Source organism: Peromyscus eremicus, chromosome 9, assembly GCF_949786415.1.
Source record: "Peromyscus eremicus chromosome 9, PerEre_H2_v1, whole genome shotgun sequence".
In the NCBI taxonomy this organism is placed as follows: Eukaryota; Metazoa; Chordata; class Mammalia; order Rodentia; family Cricetidae; genus Peromyscus; species Peromyscus eremicus.
The window spans coordinates 73,455,525-73,483,176 of record NC_081425.1 but is presented as its reverse complement, the minus strand read 5'-3'; the positions used below and the strand labels follow the sequence as shown (position 1 = coordinate 73,483,176).

Below are 27,652 nucleotides of genomic sequence, written 5' to 3'. Positions count from 1 at the left end.
TTTTGAGACAGGGTTTCTCTGTGTAGCTTTGCACCTTTCCTGAAACTCACTTGGTAGTCCAGGCTGGCCTCGAACTCACAGAGATCCACCTGGCTCTGCCTCCCGAGTGCTGGGATTAAAGGCGTGCGCCACCACCGCCCGGCTACTTCATCTTAATAGACGTCCTGCTTCCTCTGCGCCTGGCTGGTGACTCCGCCCTTCTTCTGGAACAGCGTTCTCTCAGTCTGGCTCTCCCGTTTAGCCTCTTCCTGCCTAGCTTTCGGCCACTTAGCTCTATTTTAAACCAGTGGAGCAGCACATCCTCACAGTGTACAACAGGATTATTCCACAGCAGTGTATTGTATGTTTGGGATGTTCTGAGTTTAATTCCTAGCAGTATTATTTCTTTCACCTTCTACCTTTCAAAAAAGGAAGGGCAGTGGAGAAGAACTACCCTCCCCCACCTACCCCTTTTAGGGTCTTTTCATGTGGTTTGAGAAGGAAGGATATGCCACACTCCTTAGTTACCAGCCATTTCCCTTTCATAGCATAGTTCAGTTGTAGAACCCATGTTTTAAACAGCTAGCTTGTTTTGGGCTATGCTTGTAGATTGGATTAGATTTGAAATGATAATTGAAAGGGCAGGGTGTTATAAGTGGTTTTTTATAACTAACTGGGGTTTTTCTTTGTCTTTTTTGCCTCCTCCATTTAGATTTCATAGGCTCACGTTAAGAAAAGCACCATGGAGTTTTATGAGTCAACGTATTTTGTTGTCCTTATCCCTTCAGTAGTGATTACTGTCATTTTCCTTTTCTTCTGGCTTTTCATGAAAGAAACATTATATGATGAAGTTCTTGCAAAGCAAAAAAGAGAACAAAAGCTGATTTCTACAAAAACAGATAAAAAGAAGGCAGAAAAGAAAAAGAACAAAAAGAAAGAAGTCCAGAATGGGGCCATTCATGAATCTGATTCTGAGAATCTACCTCGGGACTTTAAATTATCTGATGCTTCAGCCATGGAGGAGGAGCAGTTTGTACCTGCTCCATTGAATGTGTTTGAAACTTCCAGCAGTGTTAAGGAAAGAAAGAAGAAGGAAAAGAAACAAAAGCCTTCACCTGAAGAGCAGACCATCAAAGAAAGTGATACATCAAAGATTCCAGGCAAAAAAGTGGAGCCCGTCCTAGTTACAAAGCAGCCGGCCCCACCTCCTGAAGCAGCTGCCTTGAAGAAGAAAGCAGGGCAGAAGAAGTCTAAAAATGGCAGCGGTACATAATCTTTTAACTCATTGCAGGATTGTATGTAGTAATCTGAAACAGATTGTTCACCTCACTGTTCGCTCTGGTTAACAGGAATTGCCGATAGAAATTAGCAGTGATGAAAGAAACACTTTAAACTTCATCCATAACTATATAAAAGACTCATTGGAAATTTATACACCTGATTTTGGTGGCTTAAGGGCTTGTAGTTATTGCCAGTGACATTTCAGTGAACACATTGTAATCAGTGTGAGAGGAGTTGAAAAGGGGAAATGTTTCTCCCTTTTGATTCAGTTTTCCAACAGTCACATATCTGGAGGCACTGGGCCTCGGGAGATGAGTCATTTGCCAACTGTAGACACTGGAATAACAGGTCATGATGGTAGAAAAAGATCAGATGACCCAGGTCTCCGGGCTTCCAAGGTGGGCTCCTTGGAACATGCAGTGCCAGGCATTAATTTTAAAGCTTGAGAAAGTCCTGGCTAGTTGTGATTGAGTATGTAAATATATATGTGTGTGTATATCTCATGTATACACACACACTCACATATATACACACACATGTGTATGCACATATGTATATATAATTAATAAACATTGGGTTGAAAATACTTGAAAAAGGATTGTGAAAATACTGAATTATGAAAGAGAGTACGTTTTCAATATGAGCTGTCATTTAAAGTTGTCATTATTTCCTAGACAGTATGGTACAACAACTATTTACATAACATTCACTTTTTACAATGTATTATAAATAATCTAGAGATGTTTAAAGTATACAGGAGAAGTACATGGGTTGTATTGAAATACAGTGTCATTTTCTGTAAGGGAGTTGAGCGTTCTCAGGCTTTGATATTGGTGGTGCTTTCTAGAATCTGTTTCCCCCATGGGTGTCAGAGAAGGAGTGTACAGTGGAAAGTTCCTGAGAAATGGCAACTGATGTGTACAGCTGCAGAGTATTGGCAGTATATGAAGAGACTGAAATTCTTTTGTGTATCCTTATTTATATTATTAGCGGTTATGTTGAACTTAAAGGGCTTTCTTGCAGCTATGACCACATATGGTACTGGAGAAATAATAGTAAGCACTGCATACCTTAGGAAGGAGAATGTGTAAGCCAGTGACAAAAGGTGATTTATGTAAAAATATGGAGAGATAATAGAGAAGAAATACAGAAACGAAAGCAACAATAATTAATGGTATTTAATTTAAGAGTTTCCAGAGGAGGCATTGCCTAAGCTGTCTTTAGGGCTAAGTCACTTTACCAAGTCACTAGTGGGTCTCACCCTACACTGACAGAAAGCTACTTGTTAGGGCACAGGAGAGATACATGAGTATAGAGTATTGTTAAGAGTGCAGTGAACAGTTTAATCCCAGCACTCATGAGGCAGAGGCAGGTGGATCTCTGAGTTCGAGGCCAGCCTGGTCCTCAGAGCAAATTCCAGGACAGCCAGGGCTACACAGAAACCCTGTCTGGTGGGGGGAGGGGGGGAGAAATACAGTGAACAAACCTGAAAAGGTCATAGTACCTAGGTCATGATGGTTTTTGTAAACACCCCAGGAAGTAGGGCTTATATTAGTTACTGTTAGAGCTTTCAGTCAGGTTAATATAGTTTGTCCTTCCTTCCTTCCTTCCTTCCTTCCTTCCTTCCTTCCTTCCTTCCTTCCTTCCTTCCTTCCTTCCTTTCTCCCTCCCTCCCTCCCTCCCTCCCTCCCTCCCTCCCTCCCTCTCTCTCTCTCTCTCTCTCTCTTTCTTTCTTTTGCTGTCTGTCTGTCTGTCTGTCTGTCTATCTAATCAATTTATTGAGTACATTGTAGGGGAACAGTGAATTGAGCAATGTTGGATTGCATTTGATTTACATATATGTAAATATATATTTTAAGAAATATATATTTTAAGATTTATCTTTATTTTATGTGTATATGTATATGAGTATTTGCCTACAAGTATAATTGTGTACCACTTACATTTCTGGTGCCTGAAGTGTGTCATATTTTCTGGAACTAGAGTTTTACAGGTGATTGTGAGCTACCATGTAGGTCCTGGGTACTGAACCCAGGTCCTCTGCAAGAGTAGAAAGTACTCATAACTGCTGAACCATCTCTCCAGTCCCTGATTAGATCTGTATTTTAGAGAGTTCTTGGACAGAATTTATGAGAACAGATTCCATGACATTTTCACATAGGCATAAAGATGGTTCATCAGTAGTGCAGAGTTAGGTCATGGGGGTCAGGCTGTGGTAGTGCCAAAGGAGGGAAGTAGAGGAATGCACACGTTAGGAACCACCAACCTCAGACTGGAGTGGGGTGGTAAAGAAGTGAGGGTCAAAGCTGATGGAGATTCTAAGTTAGGATGGGTTTGGAGACTTCAGTCTGTGAGCTAAGTCATCTTGACTTTCATTGCCAAGAATAGATTTTACGTTTTAAATGATTGTGGAAAAGAGTCGAAGAAGAATAATACTTGGAGAAATGTAGAAATTATCAGTTAGGCTTCTGTGTCCATCAAGTTATTTTTGAGCAGAGTCACTTGTGTACATTTGTGACCAGTCTTCACAGTGGTTGGTAGTGGACTTGGATGGCTGTGGCGGAGCATGTGGTGCCTGCAAAGGCTGAAGCATTTATTCCCTGGCCTTCAGAGTAAAGACACGTTTTCCAGTCAGTGATTGGTGCATGTTGGTTAGCACTAAAGGTCAGGAATGTTGGAGAGACTGAATGCGAGAAGAGAAGAGAATACTTCCAGTTTGTGTCTCAGGTGCCTGTGGGTGTCATTCACATAGATAGCAACTGAGGGTGCAGCCGAGTACATTCGTGTGAGGGCCAGGATACAGTGTAGGCTTAGAAGCCGGAAGTGTGAAGGCAGTAGTTGAAGTCGTGGGTGTTGTCATTCATTGTGGTGAATGCCAACATGTGAGGTTTTCCTTAGGATGTGAGAAGAGAATTGGGGAGCTTAATTTGGGACTCAGATTTGAGTTAATCTTTTTTTTTTTTTTTTTTTTTTTTTTTAGACAGGGTTTCTCTGTGTAGCTTTGCGCCTTTCCTGGAACTCACTCTGTAGCCCAGGCTGGCCTGGAGCCCACAGAGATCCACCTGGCTCTGCTGGGATTAAAGGTGTGCGCCACCACTGCCTGGCTGAGTTAATCCTTAATTGGAGTGGGAGAGATAAAAATTAGGCTGTAGTTAGTGGTCTGTAGAAAAGAAAGCACAGGCTATTGTTTTATCCATGGGAATGGATGTGGAAGGTGGGACTTGGCAGCAGTAGGGAAGGTTTTTTTTTTTTTTTTTTTTTTTCGAGACAGGGTTTCTCTGTGTAGCTTTGCGCCTTTCCTGAAACTCACTTGGTAGCCCAGGCTGGCCTCGAACTTACAGAGATCCACCTGGCTCTGCCTCCCGAGTGCTGGGATTAAAGGCGTGCGCCACCACCGCCCGGCGGTAGGGAAGGTTTTTATCTTTAAAATGATAGTTGACCATACTGTGGGCTGAATGGGGCTGGGAATGGCTCTGAAAGGAGGGGAAAAGGGCCAAGTACATCAAAGGTTTGATGTTGTAGTGTAAGAAAGCCAGAGGAAAAGTTTCTGGTAAGAGATTGAATATGAGACTAAGCTTTGTTGTGGTAAAGCATGCTGGGAGTTATTTCTTAATAATTTCTTGTTTTCTGGTGTGTTCATTGTTTGCTATGATGATTTTTCTCCCACTTATATTTAATAAAGATGACCAAGATAAAAAGGTGGAAATGCTGATGGCACCTTTAAGAAAGCAAGACATGCCACTCCTCCATCAAGAGACTAAACAGGAAGGTGGCTTGGGAAAGAAGAAAGGTCTGTCAAAGAAGCAGAAGACAGAAAATGGTGAGATGGGGATGCACGCTTTCTGAATGCTGATTGTAGAAGGATTTGGGCAGAAGCTCCGGAGACCGTGGGTCCCATAACCACTGGAAGTCTAGTGCAAGTCTAAAATTCTAAGAATGCTGTGTTTAAATAGTCATTCTTGATTTTGAAAAATAATTAACAGTATGTACAAGCTATGTAGAGTAAAAATATTCCCAAAATGTTAATACTTAAAATTTTTCCAAATATTTTATTTTTATTACAATTATTAACCTGTTAATTGGACACACTAATAATTTTTAAGAAGTTATTTACTTAGATGTTTTGAGATTGTCTCATGCCCAGGCTGTCTTCTAACTCACCATGTAGTTGAGGATGACTTTGAACTTCTGATTTTCCTGCCTACAGCTCCCCAGTGCTAGGTTCACCTGGTTGGTCCAGATTGTGTGTGATGCTGAGGATTGAACCCAGGGCTATTGCATGCTAGATGAGCACTCTGCTAACTGAGCTGCATCCCCACCTCCAGTAATGGGCTTTAATGTGACATGTTCTCTGTGAGATGTTCATATATATATATATATACATATATACATATATACATACATATATATATATATATATGTGTCCTTTTGATCTTATCATTCTTCCTTCCTTAATGCCCCTCCTCCGTCCTCCGCTCTCTCCTCTTCCTTCATAGTCATGCTTCTGTTTTCAAAAATGAGAGAATACACGCAATATTCATGCTTTTTAATACCATTTGAAAATTATAGTTCACATTTGTTAGACTTAGCAATACCCTGCATTTTTTATTATGTCCTACAAATTTGCATGTGTTTATGGTAGACATCCAGTTAGAAGTGACAAAACAATCCTATATTTCAGAATTTTCCAGAGAAAGCTTGACTGTAAGGTTTTTGGAGATTAAACAGCAATGTTTACAAATGGTGTTGGGCTGTTATATTACTTAGTGCTAGAAAACATTGTTTGGAAAGAAATGGTAAAATTTTATTTATGTTAAAATTATAGTGTGTCAGACATAAGTTATCAGACAGTATTACCTGGACATATTTGATAACAGTTAAACTTCACCAACTTTAAGTAGGAGATAGGAATTATTAACACAAAAGTGCTTATGGGGAAGCAGTACAAGATCCAATCCAGGGCTTACGTATGCTAGGGAAGTGCATTGCCACTGAGCTGTATCCCCATGCCCTGACAGTTTGATTGTAAAGGAATGTAGTGAGATTTTCATCTGGGTATAGCTATTTGTTTTCTTTAAACAAGATACTGTTATTCAAATTCTTTGTAGAGTTTCTCACATTAAAATTGGAAGCAAAATCTGCAGGCTACACTCCATTCCATTTTTTGCCTCCCCAAGACAGGGCCTCTCTCTCTATATATATAAACTTGTCTTTCCTGGAACTCATTATGTAGACCAGGCTGGCCTCAAACTCATAGAGATCACCTGTCTCTGCCTCCTGAGTGCTGGGATTAAAGGCGTGCACACCACATCTGGCCCTTCCTCCATTCTTGATGTGTATAGTAGGGTATGCCATAGAAATTAAAGGCATGACTATTAAAATGAGAAGCTATCTGCAAGCAAAAATGACTGATTTTGTACCAAGCATAGAAAAGAGACTTAATTTCAAATGATCACTTATGGGTTGGCAAGCATGCAGAGAGCTATGGGTTTAATCCCCAGCACTACTAAAACCAGGCATGGAGGTGCATACCACCTAGGGAATCATTAGAGTCATCTTGGGCTGTATAGTGAGTTCAGTGCCACATAAGAGTAATTCATCACCATAAATAGAAATCAGCTTCTTAGGAGTACTAATGAGATGAAAAGGTTATCTTCTGCTCAGATAGAGAAGTAGCTTGGTGTTGTATCACACCTATAATTTCATCTCTTAGAAGGTTGAGGCATGGAGGATCCTGCATTCAGGGTTGTCCTGGGCTACACAGTGAAATCTCATCTCAGAAACAGAAGACAACCTTGCAAAGATTAAATAAGAGTTAGCTAAAGGGTAGATGTAAGATGTTTTCAACACTATTAAAGAAGATATACCCATTTTAAGATGACTTGAGTGACTTAAGAATATTAAACTGATATTCTAGAAATCATGTTAAATGATGAAGCAGAAATTTGAAACTAAATTGAGCTAATAGAGATTTTAGAATCACTGCATTGGTAATTAAGTGTGCCTGTATATTGTTTAATTGCTCTGTTGTAACAACTTAGTAATTATGATCTTGTTACTTAAATTGCAGTCTTGGTAGATGAGCCCCTTATTCATGCAACTACTTACATTCCTTTGATGGATAATGCTAACTCAAATCTTGTGATGGATAAGAGAGAAATTATTGATATGATTAAACCTGACCATGTAGAAGGGATCCATAAATCTGGAGCTAAAAAGCTGAAGATTGAAACTGACAAAGGTAGTATGTAAAATGTTGTGATCTCTTATAAAATTATGATTTTGAGTCTTGGACTGGTGCACATTTTCTTACAGGATCAATGAATTGGAAAAGACTAACACCCTTGAAGTAAAAGACTTCTGTCTAGTTCAGACCTTCTTAACTTTTCAACACTTGACCATTTTTTGCTTGAGAAATTTTTATGAAATCCTAGGTGTATAAAATGGTATGCCAGCAAAACATTTACTGTTAATAAGTCAAAGGAATTTGTTTCAAAACAATTCTTTGGTATACATATAATTTTACCATTTGTTAAAGTTGAAAGCAAATTTGCACTCTAAGGAGATGGATATGCTTATTTATTTTTACATAAAGAATCACATGTTGATTAAGTGTTTGGTATTGCAGGACATCTGTATCTTTCTGAATTGGTTGAATATTTTGATTTTAAAATCCTCTATGCTGAGAATGTTGCCTTATATAAATATGCAGTACAAAATGACAAGTATGTTTAGGTCCATTTCAGAAATTGTTGGAAATTCTGTCTGAATTCTAAGCCAAAGTTCATTTAGCATTAGAAAACAAAAACAAAAACCTCAGTAACTGAAAGAGCATTTAAAAAGTCAAATATTCTGACAACACAATCTAGAGAACACACTGAGAAATGACAGTAGAAAATGCTAGTTCATCATTTCTATCATTGAACCATTGTTTCTAAAGAGCAGAGGAATTGGTGTGTGCTGTAAAGACATCGCAGTTTATTTCAGGCACTCTGCTATGCTCTGTCTGTCTATTTGGCAATTGGGTACAAATCAGGGCCATTTAGGAAGAGAGATCCTCAGTTGAGACGATACCTCCTCCATCGGATTGGCCTGCAGGCTGTAGGGCATTTTCTTGATGGATGTTGGCAGGCCTAGCTTTCTGTGGGCAGTGACACCCCAGGCCGTTGGTCCTAGGTTGTTTAAGAAAGCAGGCTGAGCAAGCCATAGGGAACAAGACAGTAAGCAACATTTGTGCTGACCTCCTGTCCTGACTTCCTTCAGTGATAGACTGTGATATGGAAGGTAGAAGTCAGAAGAGGGTATGTGATCTGGGACTGGAGTTAGAGATGGCTGTGAGCCTACATGTAGGTACTGGGTATTGACCCTGGGTCCTCCGGAAGAGTAGCCATTGCTCTTAACTACTGAGCCATCTCTCCAGCCCCTAAATAGATTGTTTTAGCTGGGCACATTCCTGTACTTCCAATGCTGTGGAGAGTGAGAATGAGGATTCTAAGTTTAAGACCAACTGGGACTACATGAAGTGATACAGTCTCCATGTATATTTAGGAGCAGCTTTAACTTCATGTCAAAATAGAGAAGGAAACTCAGAGTTTCCATTTACCCCTTCATTCCACACATGCACACATGTGTTTTTAAACAAGTAGTGCAGCTGACATGTAAAATGCTTAGGCTGCTTGCTTCGGGCCTTGGGGGTAGTAGTTTCTTGAAGAAAGGGAATTTGTTGCTTAACAGGGAGTCCTAGGGGAATTAGAATAGGTGAATCTAGGAGGCGTTTCTGCATACAGTGTTTTAATATATATTTGTATATATTTGCTCTTTTTAGAAGCAGATTGCATTGTTATATTTATCCTAGACTTAAATTTCATCAGTGGAGTCTGGTTTACAAAGTCAGGATTATTAAAGTTAAATGAGGATACTGTGGATATACCTGGTGCAGATGCTAACACATACTAAATGTTGAAGTGGTTTTAAAAGTGAGGCAGGCCTAGTGGAATGCCTTAGTAGATAAAGGCATTTGCTGCCAAGCCTGGTGCCCAGAATTCAAGCCTTGGGACTCAAACATGGCAGAAGGATAGACTCTGAGGCAGGTTATCCCCTGAATTGCACATGTATGCTCTCCTCCTAAATAAACAAACAAATATATAGATGAAATCAAAAGTGAGAGCATACTGGGACTTTAGTATCCTGCAGCCTGGGAAAACTTTCAGCTAACGTAACTTTTCTGCAGTACAGATGATAGCCATGTGCTTTCCCTTTTGATTCAAGTTATCTATTGTTGACTTGAAAAGTCCATTTTCTTGTGATTATTGACATTCTCGGTCAGGATTTTTTATGTTTACTTTTGCTCAAATTATTGCTTGGGTCTCTACTGCTAACTTTCTCCTCCTTTTGTTTTTTAATTAAGAAAATGCTGAAGTGAAGTTTAAAGATTTCCTTATGTCCTTGAAGACTATGGTGTTTTCTGAAGATGAGGCTCTTTGTGTTGTAGACCTGCTGAAGGAGAAGTCTGGTGTGATAAAAGATGCTTTAAAGAAGGTAAGCATAGTTTTTGATTATGCAACAGTTGTGAACAGTTATTAAGAGTTTTTCAAATGAGAGGTGCTTGTCCAAATATTAAATTATTCAAATTTGATATTTTAATGCCATTATAGTCAGGAATACTTTAGAAATCATTTCATATATCTATGCTAATTTATGTACTTGTTTAGTCAAACATCCTTTGAGTCATCTGCTGCTTTGACAAAAGCCAATTGTTTAAAATAGGCAAGGTTTTTATGGCTTTGAAGTCATTTGGCTCTTAACTAAGTTGATTCTTGCTTTGCTTTAACTAGTGGCTCTTAACTAAGTTGGATCCTGCTTTGCTTTTACTAGAAGTCCAGATGAAGTCAATGTCAGGTGATTTCTAGATAGAAAACACAGATAATACTTTTGTGATCCAAGATTTCACATTAGAAAGACTCTAGGACCTTTTGTTCAGTGTTAGTAATGTTTTTTTTTTTTTTATTATTTACACATTTTTTTTTTTTAAAGGACTAAGATGTAATAGGAAGACAGGCATCGGAGAGTTAACATTGCCTGACACAAATGATTTTGATGCTTTCAAGGACATTATGGAAAATTAGTAATTTTCTAGGATATAACTTGAAAATAATGGTTGAAAGGTGTGGTGTTTTCACATTGTAGTCGGAGTTTTCATGTTTTGGGAGTCACTTCCAAATTACCACACAGAGACTTAGATTAATTTTAATGCTCGGCCAATAGCTCAGGCTTATTACTAACTAGCTTACATTCAGATTAATCCGTATTTCTTATCGAGGCTTTGCCATGTGGCTCATAGCTTATTACCTCATTTTCTACACATTCTGCTTCCTCAGCAGCTGGCTGGCATCTCCAGATTCTTCCCTTCTTCATCCCATCTTTCTCAGTTTGGCTTTCCCACCTAGCTTTATCCTGTTCAGCTATTGGCCAGTCAGCTTGTTTATAAACCAATCATAACGACATATTCACATGGTATACAGAAGGATTATTCCACAGCACCACATTATAATAGAACTACTGCTGAACTTCCCACTAACCAAGCCCCCTAATGGCTACCAGTGCAGGGAACAGGTGAACCACTAGATAAACACAGCTTGTTATTTAAAGAATGCTTCTGTTGTGAGAGTGCAATTTGATGGAACTCTGGCAAGCATGTGAAATTCAGGCTGGCCACCCCCAGATCTGTTCACGTGGAAAACAATGACAAGTAATTAAATTCAAGGAAAGAGAGTGAAACTCAGGGCAAGTAATGTTTACTCTTACTAACCTATTATTCAAGTCCAAAATCAACAAAGCAGAATCTTTTTAATTTTTTAAATTTTATTTTATGTGCATTAGTGTTTTGCCATGGGTTTTAGGTCCCCTTCAACTGAAGTTACAGACAGTTGTGAGCTGCTATGTGGGTGCTGGGAATTGAACCAAGGTTTCTGAAAGAGCAGTCAGTGCTTTTAACCATTGAGCCATCTCTCCAGCGCCCCAAAGCAGAAAATGTGACAAAATCTTGGCAGTAAAGTTTCCACAAAACCATCTTGGAGACTCATAGAAACACAGCTGTAGCTGAGAAGTTTGAAGAAGTATGGTGGGACAGCCAAGGCCTGGAACCACCTTCAAACCACAGAGCCAAGACTAAAAGCATGAGGCAGGTGGGAATTCTAAGGTACACGTGGCAAATAGAAATGCTGTCATTGACAGAGGTCGGGAGAGGAAGAGAAAAGAAGGGAAGTTCATCATTCCGATGTATCCAGTGTGGAGTGGCCCTCTTCTAAGAGGGCCCCTTTCTTGACCAGTCTTTATGTTGGGAGTGGATAACGGTGCATTTGTCCTCCTTGGGGCTGTGTAGGCAGTGAGCCCTTCTGTTGGGTCTTCGCGTAGAGACCCCCAAATGCCTGCTTGCTGTGCTCTTAGTAAAGTTGGTTACTTAGAAAAGTACCATTTCTTTATTGTTTTCTCTAACCTTCATATATCCTTTACAACTGTCTTCCAAGAAAGTTCCTGCCTGAAACTTTGCATTTGTTCCTCATGTCAAGTGGGACTTCGTGGTGTTGTTTTGGACATTTTTTTATTTGGGAATGATGCCCGTTGACATCAGAGAATTGGGCAGTGGTGGCATCTGGGCATGTTGTGACAGAGTTGTTGAGCACTGTGTTTGATCTTTACTGTTCTGTCTTGTCTTTCCTGTATTGTGCTTTGGGATTACACATGATTGCATATTGGTGAGAGGTCACATTTGATTTCATAGTCTCTTAATCTTCTGGAAAAATAAATACTGTTTTTGACTTCTGGGCTTATACGTGTTCTATACTTCTTTGTTAAAATATGTTTCTACTCCACTAATTTTAGGATACGCACTGTTGGAGTGACTTACCTGGTTTTATTTGACTGACTAATATTTAGCAGTTGTTTTGTTTTAGATGTTGTGCTCCCCATTGACCCAAGGGCTGTTGATGGTAGATAGTTAGTTGACTCTCACAGTTTTCAGTGGATCGTGTTAACTTGCTCCTTCTGTATTGACTTCCAATTACAGTCGAATAAAGGAGAATTGAGTGCCCTTTTGCATCAGCTTCAGGAAAAGGAAAGGCTGCTCTCTGCTGTGAAGGAGGAGGCCACTGCCACAAAGGAGCGCTGTAAGCAGTTGACGCAGGTGAAGACATTCTTGGGTTAAGGGTGTGCATCCTGAGTCAGAAGCAGGGAGACCTCAAGGGGCACCCGTGCTCCTTGATGTAATTTGTGTGTCAAAACTTACACACAACAAAAGTCCTCTCCTTGTAGGAGTTTGAAATGGAAGACTTGCAGTCTTTCAGGATGTAACAGATGAAGATATTTATTAGACAGTCTAACCAGAACAGCAGAGCCACTGTGCTCAGAGCATCAGAGTTTGTTTGAAATGGATCTGATGTGAGTCTGTTCCTCATAGAAGTATAACATCCAATTATGTGATACGTGTGAAGCTTTTTTTTTTTTTGGGGGGGGGGGTTTTCGAGACAGGGTTTCTCTGTGTAGCTTTGCGCCTTTCCTGGGACTCACTTGGTAGCCCAGGCTGGCCTCGAACTCACAGAGATCCGCCTGTCTCTGCCTCCCGAGTGCTGGGATTAAAGGCGTGCGCCACCACCGCCCGGCCACGTGTGAAGCTTTTATATTACTTATATATGGAAAGTCTTGTGATAAATATTCATACTTTTAAAATCAACTTCTTTAAAACCTAAGATATTTTAGTTTGAGGGGTAAAATCTAAACCCAGACAAACGTTTTTAAAATGCTGTGTAGAATAAGAGAAGAGAATTGAAACTCTGGAGGGAATGTGGTCTTCTGAAGCCTTCATCAGATGCAGTAGTATAGACAAGCTCGTGGGCCTTGTCTTCACCCCACAACAGCACTGTAAATCTTTGTATGCTTTTGACTGATGAGAAAAGTCAGTGGCAGCGCAGAATCCGTCCACAACTGCTTCCTTAGAGTTAACTTTAATATAGCTTGATGTGACTGTCGTTTAATATGTTTTTTGAAGTTTAAAAAAATAGTTACTTTTGGATGTTTTGGTTATGAGCCTAGCCTTTAATGGCTAATTATTTCTCCAGCCCACTAAGTTTTAATAACTCATCCTCCGGTATACTGGGTTTGTGTATACTTGGTAACTTAGTTAAATGGCTGCATAAAAACAATCTGACTTAGTTATCTTCAAATAAAACTTATTAATACTTTTGAACACCATATTTTGTATGGAGTTAAAGTGCAGTGCTTGTTTTCTGTTTTATTTTGGGACAGTTTTAGGTAGCCCAGGCTGATCTAAAACTGGCTGTGTAGCTGAGGGTGACCTTGAACTCCTGATCCTCCTGCCTCTATCTCCAGGTGCTGGAATTATAGGTGTGTGCTTTAGTATTTTGTAAAATGTATTTAGTGTCATTCTTTTTGTTGTTTTTTTGAGACAGGGTTTCTCTGTGTAACAGCTCTGGCTGTCCTGGAACTTGATTTGTAGACCAGGCTGGCCTTGAACTCACAGAGATCTGCCTGCCTCTGCCTCCTGAATGCTGGGATTAAAGGCGTGGGCCACCACCTGGCTTAGTGTAATTCTTTAAAAAGAAATTGTGAAGTGTATTGTATATCAATATAACAACTTTCAAATTTAAATCTAAAACATGAAGTAGAAGTATATAAATAACTTTATTTTTTTTTTATTTTTTATTTTTTTTGGTTTTTCGAGACAGGGTTTCTCTGTGTAGCTTTGCGCCTTTCCTGGGACTCACTTGGTAGCCCAGGCTGGCCTCGAACTCACAGAGATCCGCCTGTCTCTGCCTCCCGAGTGCTGGGATTAAAGGTGTGCGCCACCACCACCCGCTTGTCACAGTTTCTTAAAGCAGGAATGTGTTCATACCTTCAGATAACTAAAATTGCTTTTGTTTTCTGACTTAGCTGTTTTCAGATTTCTTTTTTTGCTATAAAAATGCCATCAAAAGAGAGGCCTCCCTTTGTCTCCCATTCTAGCACCTTCCCCAGTCTTTTCCTGAACTCCAAGAAGAGTAAGAAACAATCACTGTTTTGCCTTAAAATATTTTTTCTTACGATCAATTGCATCAGAATGTAGGATTTATTTTGGGCTCACAGTCTTTGATGATTAAATAAGAAGTGCATTTAAAATAGAAACAAACTGGTGAATGTTTGTACTATGAAGGGAAATGTGAAGAGTGGGGAGATGTAGAAGACCCTTGGTTTCTTGTTTTTTAATCCCTAGCTTTGCTTTGTACCCAAGCCCTGATTGAGCATTCATAATTGTGTTCCTGTTAAAACATTGGCTTGCTTTGATAATGTTATAATACCTTTTTCATAACAAGTTTTTCGTAAATTGATTTTCTGATTACTCTTCTAGGAAATGATGACAGAGAAAGAAAGAAGCAGTGTAGTTATAGCAAGGATGAAAGATCGGATTGGGACACTAGAGAAGGAACATAATGTGTTTCAGAACAAGATGCATGTCAGCTACCAGGAGACGCAGCAGATGCAGATGAAGGTATGTTTGAAGTCTTGGAAAGGAAGATGAAATATGTCTATTCATTTAATTAACAAACTTGTAAGTGCCTTGTATGGGTTGGTCCATTGACTTATAATGGCTAGTTAAACTCACTCCTCTTCATTCCAAAGTAAGTAATTGTTCTGTGTTGGGATAAGGTAGGAGGGCTGGAAGCTAATATGGAAGTAGCGCCATGCCAGTAGAGGTAAGCATCGTGTGCTTTACAATAGAAGAGTTAGGAAGGTGGGAAAGAGTATTGGTAGTAGATAGAAGAGCTGTTAGGCACAGTATTCAGACTGTGTTGGATCTTCTGAGTCAGCATTGTCAAGGGAGACTGAAGGAATGGGGGGGGCTATAAGAGTTACTTGGTGTAGTTCTTTATTCCCATCTCTGTAGATAGTGGGCCACTGGCTGTATTTTGGGAATCCATAACTTTGTGAGAAATACAATAAATGTTTTAAGAGTTGAGAGCCAAGGTTGGAATGAAGAAAAGATAAAGAAACAAGTATGGGCCCATTTAAAAGGTCTATGCCTGAAGATTGGACAGCCAGTGAATGAATTTAGGGAAGCTAGCAGTGTGATTCATTGTTATTTTCAGTGATCACTCTGGCAGTAGTGTGGAAAGTGAAGTGGGGGCAGTTGGAAAAGTTTGCAGGAATCAAGACAGAGCGGCCAGAGAGAAACCAGGGGTTGGTAATGAGAAGATGAGTTGGACTGATCCAGAGAGCTAGATGGCCTTGGCATTACAGTGGAGGAGAGGGATGGTAGGGGGTGATGATTCCCAGAGGGCTAGAGAAAGACACTGCTGTGTCCTGGTGTTTGTACACTTTTCACCAGTCTCCAGAGATCTGGTTCTTAGGATGTTTTCCATGTATCATTCATTATCAAGATTTCAGTTAAGTCTGATCAATGAATTCTTACTCCCCTCTTCACTTTTTTTTTCTAGCTCTTGCAGAACAAGACTTGGATTTGTTTGTTAGTTCAGGTTTTAATATTATCCGTAATGGAACTCTTCCAAATTATTCCTTTCTTTTGCTGGCTGATGCTTTAGTTCTAAAAGAATGTATAGGCCTGAGATTTAACATAACTAATGTCAGATTCTTACTGATCAAGTTGTTTTTATTTTCCAATAGTTTAAGACATTTTCCTTACAGTGAATCCCTTAACTTTTGTCTTTAATGCTCAGCTTACAAATTGGTCTGAATCTTACAGATACTTTATATAGAGTTGAGGCAGGTGAATGTAAGAACAGCTTTTACAAGGTAAGAGACTGAGCTTGGTTGAGGCTATCCATATATCCCTCTCCTAAGAGTGCACCTAGCAACCTTGGAATCCCTACCTGCGGTGAATTGTGTGGTTGTCCCACTTCACCTCAAACAGTGGGGTAGATTTCTCCTTCTCTAACAACCTTGTTGTGGTTAGTTTCTAGTAAACATATTTTGGGACATATCCAGGTACAGGAAGCAGTAGCTCCATCTAGGATGACCTAGTTTTGGATGCATGAGTGGTAAGAGAAACTGTGGCCTCAGAGTAAATAGGAGAAACTCTCTATTTAACCTACCTTCTTATAGCCTTGTGTAATTGGGTGTGCATATATTAAAATCAGGTATGTCACAGGAAGGGACAGGTATGGTGAACAAAGGTTTACATAATCCAAGCCTGTCAATCAAAACAGAACTGCCCATATTTGCCTTTAGCAATCAATTCCTTCTCCTGGTACCCATAAACAGTGGCCCAGACAATAGCCAGGGATATTTGAGTGCGCTAGCTGAAGAAGCCACTGCGTACTTCCAGCACATCTGACCTGTGATTTAGTGTTTCTTCCGTATGGTTTCCTGGCCCGTTTGAAGTCTGTGTGCACTTTGTTAGGTTTTTGAATAAGATGCCAAGAACCTGGAAACACCTAGTTCAGACAGTAACCCTAGTAATAGAGTATTCTTGCGTTCAGTGCTTAGCTTAGAAGCGCGCGTGCGTGCGTGTGCACAATTATAGCCCCTTACTAGTATGTTTTTCTTTGTATTCTAACCTGTAATTGGTTCCAGTTTTAAAATTATTCTTCACGGCTGACCAAGTTCAGTGTTTCCCACAGAAATATCAAATACCAATAACAGCAATAAATGGCATTGTTAGGTTGTTGCTGTCCATTGTTTCTAATGTTTGTTTTCTTAGTCCTTAGTCAGTTGAGACATTCTCTCTCATCAGTTCTTTCAATGATTTTTTTAATATTAAAAAATACTTTATTATTTTATGTGTATGAATGTTTGCCTGCATTTAATGTTTTTGTACCATATGCATGCCTAGTGCCCTCAGAGGTCAGAAGAGAGCATGAGATCCCCTGGAATTGCAGATGGTTGAGAACTGCCATGTGGGCTGGGGATCAACTTGGATCCTCTACAAGAGCAACAAGTTCTAACACTGAGCCATCTCTCCAGCCCAGTGATCTTTTCTTGGTTACTATTTACAGCTTATGTGAAAGTCAGACATCTGTTAGAGCAGCCTCTCCTACTGAAGGTGGAAGGTTAATGGAATTCCCTCACTTTGCTTCTGCTTGATGGCTGGTAGAGGTCAGGTTATATAAATCCACGTATGGAGGCTACAGAAATCTTTTGAAAACTAGAAATCAGTACTTTCACTTTTACTAGCTTAATTGTTAGTAAGAATTGTCAACAGGTGTTCATTTTAGTGGAATAATTTATATAATGAAGGAAGACATGTTCTTATATGACGGTAAGAATCAATGTTCTTTATTGTCTGATTTTATAATTCTGAAATTAAACAATTAGAGGTCAAAGGAATGTAAGAGTAGTGAGTGGTTGTAGGGTTGAGGGTGAATAGGAGTTACTTAGGAGTCGTGTGTGTGAATGGTAATGATGGTTATATAGCAGAATGGTAGTTTTAGTATCATTGAACTTTGTACACATCAAAATGGTGGAGCTAGCAGTGTGGCTCAGTGGGTAACTTGCAGCTAAGCCTGATGATGTAAGTTCAGTCCCGGGGACTCAAGTGGTAGAGAGAATTAATGCCCTAATGTGTCCTCTGAACACAGACACATACGCACTCACACACAGCATACATATGCACACACCAAATAGTGGAATTAAAGAAGAAAATGGCTAAGATAGTACATTTTATGTCATTTACTATATGTTGTTTAGCACAGTAAAAAAAACCAAAAACCTCAGTCTTAAATGTTTTTCAAATAGATTTTGTGATGTCTCTTAGTTATACTTAATTTATAACTTTATAAATGTGTTTATGCATATTTATGTTTAAACTTTGACTAAATCCTTTTTTTTGTTTTGTTTTAAAGATGGGGGGGGTCCTCCATTTGTTGTCCTGGGTGGTCTGGAACTTGCTGTGTAGACCAGGCCGTCTTTAAAACACAGAAATCTACCTGTTTCTGCCCCCCATGTGCTGGAATTAAAGATGTGTACCAGCTCATCCAATTTACAACTTTAAAAATATTGTTAAAGTAATGTTGACCTTTTCGGGGTTCAGGACAGGACTACTTCTGTGTTGGGTATGAGAAGTCCCAAATCATACCTTAGTTCTGAAACCTGATGTGTGCTTGTTTCTTATCTGAGATGTGAGAGTAGCTGTCAGTCTGTTTGGGTTTGAGCTGGGCAGCTTGTAGTGACTTTCCAATCATCGCTAAGCGGTTCTTTCTTTAGGTGTCTTCATATTGACTGAAAAGTATGGTTTGGATTTTCTTTTTGCTTTTCACTGTGTTATAGTGAAATTTCTCTTAAAAGTGGATTTGCCGATCTTTGTTTACTGAATCTTACATATTTTAAAAATAGTTTCAGCAAGTTCGGGAACAAATGGAAGCAGAGATAGCTCATTTGAAGCAGGAAAATGGTATACTGAGAGATGCTGTCAGCAACACTACAAACCAGCTGGAAAGCAAGTATGTCTCCAAATTCTTCATTCTCAACTAAATGCAGACTGTTTTCTTCTGTCATCAGAAGGGTGCTTGATAGTAACTTGGTAGACTTTTGCTTCTTCCTTTTGCTTCTAATTTTGTTCTCAGGACACTTGTTTTCTTTGGGTGAAGACCTCTGGCTCTTTTAGCTCTAGTAGTGTGCAGACTAATGCCCCTTGGGCAGCGCTGTTGCCAGTGGAGTAGCACACATGTACTGAAGCCGTCTGTCTGTCTCTAGGCCTGCACTTCTTATATTCCATTATTCTCAATAGCACCTGTCATGCTAATTTAAAGCATAGTCTTGGTCCACCTACCTCTATACAGATTGTGATCCAAGGGCCCCAAAGTGGAGCCTAGGTGGTTCATGGGCCATTTGGGAAATCATACCTTAGAGAGGCTAGTAGTCTTGCATAAAGTAAGCATTTTAACTGCTTATTTTTTTCTTTCAATACTGAAGTAAAAACTTATTCATTAGAATTAAAAATGCTCTCTTCCTCTGGATAATAGGGCACGTCCTGTTACAGTGATATTGGTATTAGGAAGGTGTTGTTTTTTTTAAAGTTTTAATTTAGTTTATGTGTTTGCCTCTGTGCACCATATGTATGCCTGGTGCCTATAGGAGGCCAGAAAAGGGTGTTGGATTCCTAGAACTAGAATTAAGGATGGTTCTGAGCCATATGTGGGTGATGGGAAGTGAACCTGGGCCGCCTTCAGAAGCAACAAGTGCTCTTGACCACTGGGCTTTCTCTAACCTCCATGTTAGGAGGCTTTTAGATCAGTTTAATGAAAACTTTGTATGCTCCTGAGGTTTTGGTTATCCTTTTTTTTAAAAAATATTTTATAGTGATTTTTAAATTTAAAATTATTTTATTATGACTGAGTATATGCCACAGCGTGTGTTTCATGTCCTGTGTTCCATGGATTGTATCTAGAGGATACACAACAGCTTTGGGGAGTCAGTCCTCTGCTGCCACCATGGAATCTGGGGATGCTTTTTTACCTTCTTAGCTCTCCATTCAGCCCTATAGTGTGCTTTCTAGAGTTTGCCATCATGATCTGAATTATTTAGGGGTACACTATTATATTTAGGGGAACAATATTACTGCTTAGTCATGTTCCTTTCCATTTGCCTGTGAGTGGGGTTTCTAGCTCAGCACAACGAACCCAGAATACGTTGTGCTTGTGAGTTCTTTTTGTGTGTAACAGTGCAAAGCCCAATCTAGTCTCTGTTTCCAGGCAGACTGCAGAGCTGAATAAACTGCGCCAGGACTGTGGGAGGCTGGTGAGTGAGCTGAACGAGAAGACAGGGAAGCTGCAGCAGGAGGGAGTCCAGAAGAAGAACGCGGAGCAAGCAGCTGCCCAACTGAAGGTGACACCACCACTCCTCCTTGTGTCGTTTGTCAGTGTTATTGATGTCCAGCTTCATGACCTAATGTGTATGTAGGGTTGAGAAATGGAGTGGGAAGTTTAATAAGACCCACACTGTAAGGGTTCTGTTTTTTTTTTTTTTTTTGCTTTTTGAGACAGGGTTTTTTTGTGTAGCTTTGCGCCTTTCCTGGAGCTCATTCTGTAGCCCAGGCTGGCCTCGAACTCACAGAGATTTACCTGCCTCTGCCTCCTGAGTGCTGGGATTAAAGGCATGCGCCACCACCACCTGGCTGGGTTCTACCTTTTTAAAGTTATATTTTGATGAAAGAATTGAAAGTAGGCCTGGATTTGATGCTAAAGACTGAAGATATGAAAAATCAAACCAAGTGACTGACAAGTAAGGGTGGAATTTGTTTATATATGGTGGTTAGAATCCACACATGTAAGGCAAAAATTATTTTAGAAAAGGACCTTTAGCATTACTTTTATCATTTAGAACTTAAATTCCTCAAGTCCAGTAGAACCCCTCCCGGCATTGGAATAGGTTTATTTCTTTCTTCTTTTGAATATAACACCAAAGTACTCCAGTGGCTTGCATTTGAGCCTATGGTGTAGAAAAATCTTACTGTTTTCAGATTCCAGGGTGAGAGCTTGTGTGGTGAGGTGCTTATGTGGTCAGGGGATGTGGAGGGTTGCTCTGGCTGCCTGAAGGAGGAGCAGTTATTACTCTCTCAGATTCCATGAACTCTGGAACTTAGGTGTTCTGAGGAGTGATAGGTACCTGTCCCTCCTTTTACTGAGAAATCTCACTGTAAGATCCTCATCCATATTGATATACAGTATACCTTGAGGCTATTTCCAGACAGTTTTACAGTTGCCTTTAGATAATATATAACTTGATTTTTTTTTCCCCAAGTTTTGATGAATCCTTTGTGAAAGTGACGTCAATGTTTCTCCTTTAATACTGGATTTTCTGCGAGATTAACTGCTGACATGGATGTGGAAATGTGTTCTCTATAGATATGAATAAATAATAAGTGACATAATTAATAATCTTAGTGTTTTTGCAATATGTATATTTCAAAATACGAATTTTAAGTACTTACTGAGATTTAGCAATAAAGGTACTGTCTTGTCTCTCAAAAGCTTATGGACTTAAGAATGGTTGGTGAGTACTAGGTCAGAGCTGGTAGATGAGATGAGTCTGCCGCAGCAGTTGTCTGTCTTGATCCAAGAGTACACGTGATTGAGTCTCTGCAGTGTTGGAGGAGAACGGTGGATGTGCCTGACAAATGGCTCTCCCCCCCTTTTTTACAATTGAAATCTTGTCCGTTGGTCTTTTTTTTATTGTTTTTACTTGTTTTCTTTCTCTCTTTAAATATCAAGGTTCAACTACAGGAAGCTGAGAGGAGGTGGGAGGAAGTTCAGAGCTATATCAGGAAGAGAACAGCAGAGCACGAGGCCGCGCAGCAAGGTAAAGGAAGAGGTGCTGTGCAGACCGGGTGACTGCAGCCTCTGTCTGCAGAGGAAGATGATTGGCACTTCGTAGAGCCAAATAAAACCAGGTTTTGTCTGTTTGGATTGTCGTTGTCGTTCTCCAGTATTCGCTAGGAGTTTGAAGATAATGGACCTTGGTAGCCTTGTTTGTGGTGCTATTAACTGCAGGAGAGTCACACCTGCTAGGCAGAAGAGCATGGTTGTGACATTGTGTTCTTCTGTGCTCTGCCTCTATTTAGTTTTGTCAGTATTCTTAGTCTTACGATGAAACAAGTTGCTTACTTGAATCTGTCTATCTTAGTAAATGTTAGCTTTGTCTACTCATTTATCCATAATTTGATGCATTCCTGTGCGCTGTTTTTATCTCTACTGCCCCCTTTTGTCTTTGTCAGGGTGTCTATTGTTTGGATAAACACCATGACCAAAGTCAACTTGGGGAGGAAATGGTTTCTTTAGTCTTAGGGCTTGTAGTCTATCATGTGGGGCAGTCAGGGTAGGAGCTCACTGCAGGAACTGATGCAGAGGCCATGGAAGAGTGCTGCTTACTGACTTTCTCTTCATGGCTTGCTCAGCCTGACTTCTTTTTCTTCTTTGTTTTTGGTTTTTCAAGACAGGGTTTTTCTGTGTAGGCCTGGAACTTGCTCTGTAGACCAGGCTGGCCTGCCTCTGCCTCCTGAGTGCTGGGATTAAAGGTGTGTGCCACCACCATCTGGTCTCAGTCTACCTTCTTCTTTTTTTTTTTTTTTTTTTTTTTTTTTTTTAAAGATGTATTTGTTTATTATGTATACAGTATTCTGCCTGCATGTATGCTTGCAGGCCAGAAGAGGGCACCAGATCTCATTACAGATGGTTGTGAGCCACCATGTGGTTGCTGGGAATTGAACTCAGGACCTCTGGAAGAGCAGTTAGTGCTCTTAACCACTGAGCCATCTCTCCAGCCCCTCAGTCTACCTTCTTATAGCACCCAGAACCACCAACCTAAATGGGGCCACCACCCTGGGCTCTCCCACATCAGTCATCAGTCAAGAAAATGCCCCATAGGTTTGTCCACAGGCCAGTCTTTAGGAGACAGTTGCTTAATTAAGATTTCTTCTTCCTCAATGATCCCACCTTTGTCAGAATGGCATGAAAACTAGCTAGCACATCTTCCTTACTCAAGTGTGGCTCTGCATAGGGTAGACAAGAGTTCTGACTTGTCAGCGTTTTGTTTTCCTCTAATTATCTCTTTGGTCAACACCAAAATGTAGACAAGCTACTTTAAGACTTCTACTTTTGTATAAAGTTGGTATTTCTGTGAAGATAGTTATGAACAATTGAACATTTTATCAGTGAAACATAGGAGTCTTGAGAGGAAGGACTGTCAATATAAACCAAATAGCTATAGAGAGTAAAATGGCACTCTTTTTATGTAAACATTTGCTTAGGTTTCTTTATTTTATTTTACCTATATGAGTGTTTTGGATGAGTGTATATATGTGTATCATGTGCATGTATGCCTGGTGCCCAAAGAGGTTAGAAGAAGGCATGGGATAGCCTGGAACTGGAGTTATAAATGGTTGTGAGCTGCCATGCATGTGCTGGGAACCAAACCTGGGTCCTCTGTACGAGCTGCAATGCTCTTAACTCCTGAGCCATCATCTCACCTATGACTGTGCTCTTCTACCGCCTACCTTTTGTGACTTACCTCGTATTTCTGTTTAACTATTGTGCTTGGATCCTGACATTACAGCTTCAGTATTTTACTCCGTATTTCTAAGCAAATATAATACTGATACTTAGTGTTTCTTTTTTAAAAATAAACTTTATTATTAAAAAACTTGCAAATCAAACCCAATTTTATAATCTCAATGAGTTGTTCATTCATAGTAGTTATTCCAGAGCTGAGGGGCTTCACATTAAAGTTTACATTTTCACTATCAAATATACCTGTATTTATTCACCGCCAAAAATAGAAAATCCATAGCAAAGTTTAACTAGAGGAGCAACTGATTTTATATCCCTTTTCATAACTTGTGTCTGTTACCTGTGTCCAGTCCTTCCTTGTGCCCAGTCCTTCCTTGTGCCCTTATAATTAACATTTCTTGTTCTTTTTCTTCTGTTACAGTGTCTCCACATGTACATTTGTTTATGTATATGCGTATATTATTGTCTGGAGTCCACATAAAAGAATAAATGCAGGGTTTATTTCTTTCTGAAGTTTTGTGACCTTACTAAATCTATTTTCTCCAAATTTTGTGATTACATTTTTCTTTTTTTTTTTTTTTTTTTTTTTTTTTAAGATTTATTTATTTATTGTGTATACAGCATACAGCATATGTGACTGCAGGCCAGAAGAGGGCACCAGATCTCATTACAGGTGGTTGTGAGCCACCATGTGGTTGCTGGGAATTGAACTCAGGACCTCTGGAAGAGTAGTCGGTGCTCTTAACCTCTGAGCCATCTCTCCAGCCCCCGATTACATTTTTCTTTAGAGCTGGGCAGTATTCTATACCCACGCACGCATGCATGCACGCGGACAGGCACTTGTGTGTACCACATTTTCATTATCTGTTCATCTGTTGATGGACATCTGGGTTGATTTTGATTCTTTGCTGTCGTGAGTAAAGCAGCCATAAAGAAGTGCTTCCCCTGGGTAGAAACTGATTTCCTGTTACAGAAAGGAAAATCCCCCCCACCCCCAGGGTTTCTCTGTGTAGTTTTGGTACCTGTCCTGGATCTCGCTCTGTAGACCAGGTTGGCCTCAAACTCACAGAGATCCACCTGGCTCTGCCTCCCGAGTGCTGGGATTAAAGGCCTGTGCCACCACTGCCTGGCCAGAAAGTAAAGTCTTAATCTCATTCCTTCCACTTGTATTTCATTGTCCTGAATTGTTGATGTATTTTCATTACATCAGTTCGTTTTTTTGTCACCATGACTATAATGGAATGGTAATCCAGGATATATGTTAAAACTGATTTGTTCCTTTGCTCTATTTATTTCCTGAAGGTTATTGTTACTTTATTTTGCTCTTTCTTGATGCATTTTATTTTAAAATTTTTGCCTAATGTTAAATGTTTCGTAATTCACCTCCCCTCAACATCTTAGGTGCGAGAGGCAGGGGGTTGTGTTAGATTTTCCTCATGGTCCCTCCCGGAGGTCACTGTTGATGCTCTGGTGCATGTGACTTTCTAGGTTCCTCCACAGTTGCCTTCCTAAGATTCGCTTCCTCTCTACCATTCTGTTTGGAGTCTCTGTCACTGCCATGGTCTCCTTCTTTCGTTGAATAAAGCTTGGTTTTCACTAGCTGCATATGAGTATTCCTAGACGTGTATTTGTGGAGGCCTTAAGTAATCTGCTTACATCTGTACCATTGTAGATTGGTTTGACTGGAGGTTGAGTTGTAAGTCATCAATAATTTCCTCTACAGAATTTTGACATCATAAACTTAATGCTTTAACTTTTGGTAGTAAATATTATGCTTCTTGAGTTTTAATCCCAGACATGTCCATCATATGTTTAATTTTTAGGATTTCTTTCTGAGTTGTATTGTTTTATAGATGTGAAAATTTATCTTTCTTAGTGGAGACAGGTGCTCAAGCATAGGTACATGTTTCTGTCTGTGGTAATGGGTTCATTCTGACCTATGTATGGACTTGTTCATGGTATGGGACAGGGCGATGGTTCTCATGCTGCCTGATATCTCCTGTCATTAATCATTTTGATTTAGGGTGTTCCCCTTCCTCTTTTCTGCCAAGTTAGTGGTTGTCTTTAAATTCATTTTGTCTTCATTTATTGTGATTTTGAGTTAAGATGGTTTATAATTTTTCTGATATATCTTCTTGGTATGTTATCTGTAGGAAAGAAGAAAGACAAACAGAAAAGTTACCCTTCATTTCAAATTAATTAAATGGCATTTTAAATGTCAGCTTTTACATAATAGGTTTCCTTGACATCTTTCTTTGTAGCAGAGTTCAAGGAATTTACATGAAATTTGCTAACATAATTATTAATGTTTTTTTGGGGAAATAAAGAGTCCTTTCAAGAAATGGTAGAACCATTTAAAATTTTTGTATCCCATTTAGTTAATGTTTTTTGAGTATTGTGCCAAGACAGTATCTGAGCCAGAAGAACTCACTCTTAGGCCAGCAGGAATGAGAGAAGGTATTGTAGGGAAGGATGACTGCGGAGGCCGCAGAAGGGCAGAGACACCGTGGAAGGGCTCTAGAGAAGGCAACACATACACTAAGGGTGGAAGGGGGAAAGATGAGGCATTTGATAAGATGGAGTGTTTTTGTTTGTTACAGACTTACAAAGTAAATTTGTGGCCAAAGAAAATGAAGTCCAGAGTCTGCATAGTAAGCTCACAGACACATTGGTATCAAAACAGCAGTTGGAGCAAAGACTAATGCAGTTAATGGAGTCAGAGCAAAAGAGGGCGAGCAAAGAAGAGTCTTTGCAAATTCAAGTTCAGGTATTATTTTTCTTTCTTTAAAATTAAGGTGTTGTATTTATATGTTTATATGTGTAACACTAATAATTAAAGAAAGATCATGAATTTGAGAGAGTGGGAGAGGAGCCATTGGAGAGATTGGGGAGGGCGGTATAATTATATTTTAATTTAAAAATTGCAAAAAAATTAAAAACTATGCCTATGTAAATATATTACGTTCAAATAAATTTCCATTTCAATTCTAAATCATTAAGAAGAAGGAATTGAGGTAAGTGTGTTATGTCTTAATTCTTAATAGTGGTAAATAATTAACATTTAATCATTGAGAATTTGTTAAAAGATGAGTTAACCCATTTCCTTAGGACTTCTTATAGTAGGATCAGGGACAGTAAAACAGCCTAAATGTCTGCCTTATAAATTAACTCAAAATAAAATACTTAACTACTTTAAATAAAGACAATTTAAAGATAAACCAAGAACATGTAAATCATTGAGTTCAAGTGCATGTGGATATACATTAATAACACATTTGTCCCTTCTCTTTTGTTTTATGTTGATGAAAAGGATATTTTGGAACAAAATGAGGCTTTGAAAGCTCAGATTCAACAATTCCATTCCCAGATAGCTGCCCAGGTAATGGTGCATTTTTAATTGCTTACCATTTCTAGCTGTTAGAACAATTATCTGAATGCCTGTGTATTACCAGACTTCAGTAATTGGGAGACTAGTCAGTGAATTAGTATGTAGTGGCCCCAAGTTTCAAACACTAAATATTATGTGTAATACTTGGGAAGTACCAAGAACCCAAATCTGTATAATTAGAAGAGTTAGGTGAGAGCACTCACCTCTGGGAAAAATGCTCCAAGCTCTGTCACAAAACACAAGGATAGCCATGCAGATCTTAGAGTAGGGACTGATGTATTGATTGACGCACTGTCACAGAATGTTGACTTAGCCTTAGGAATCTCACACATGCATAGAGGTAGCTGTGTTAACCACAGCTTCCAAGGTGTTATTTGCAGAGGACTCAATTTGAAATGTGTGTTTCAGTTTAGTTAATGATAAACATTGCAGAATTTTAAAAACCGGGATGGTAAGGCCTGTTGTTTGATACCATTGCCCTGTGCTTTGATTGGTTGATAGACTGGCTTTGGAATATATTTGATAAAATGTTCAGAAAAAAGAGGAAGTTTCCACAAATATTCATACTATAAATTTCAATTTCAGTTCAACTTTCAAATTATAAAAATTATTTGTAGCAACAAGTACTAGAAATTTGACTCTTGGGCTGGAAAGGTGGCTCAGTAGTAAAGTGTGCCTGCTTCTGTTCCAGAGAACCAGAGTTCAATTCCCAGTACCTGTACCAGGCAATTCACAACTGCCTGTAACCCCAACTTCGGGGATCTAATGGCCTCCTCCATCATCTGCACTCATGTGCCTATGCCCCCCAGCAACACTTACACATATTCAAAATAAAAATAAATCTTGCCGGGCAGTGGTGGTGCACGCCTTTAATCCCAGCACTCAGGAGGCAGAGGCAGGTGGATCTCTGTGAGTTCGAGGCCAGCCTGGGCTACCAAGTGAATTCCAGGAAAGGCGCAAAGCTACACAGAGAAACACTGTCTCGAAAAACCAA

General features: G+C 39.5%; 1 protein-coding gene across 8 annotated transcripts in view; it reads left to right on the top strand.

Annotated features, from left to right (window-relative positions):
• Positions 1 to 27,652, top strand: part of Ktn1 (kinectin 1) — a 96,817-nt gene that overhangs the window by 20,544 nt on the left and 48,621 nt on the right. For all 8 annotated transcript variants that reach the window (XM_059273734.1, XM_059273732.1, XM_059273731.1 and 5 more), the window contains exons 2-12: positions 692 to 1,244; positions 4,943 to 5,080; positions 7,331 to 7,501; positions 9,668 to 9,798; positions 12,326 to 12,442; positions 14,660 to 14,800; positions 18,601 to 18,707; positions 19,959 to 20,091; positions 21,477 to 21,564; positions 25,871 to 26,037; positions 26,581 to 26,649. In XM_059273734.1, coding sequence (XP_059129717.1) covers positions 722 to 1,244; positions 4,943 to 5,080; positions 7,331 to 7,501; positions 9,668 to 9,798; positions 12,326 to 12,442; positions 14,660 to 14,800; positions 18,601 to 18,707; positions 19,959 to 20,091; positions 21,477 to 21,564; positions 25,871 to 26,037; positions 26,581 to 26,649 — 1,785 coding nt within the window. In that variant the 5' untranslated portion in view covers positions 692 to 721. The remainder of the gene's footprint in view (positions 1 to 691; positions 1,245 to 4,942; positions 5,081 to 7,330; positions 7,502 to 9,667; positions 9,799 to 12,325; positions 12,443 to 14,659; positions 14,801 to 18,600; positions 18,708 to 19,958; positions 20,092 to 21,476; positions 21,565 to 25,870; positions 26,038 to 26,580; positions 26,650 to 27,652) is intronic.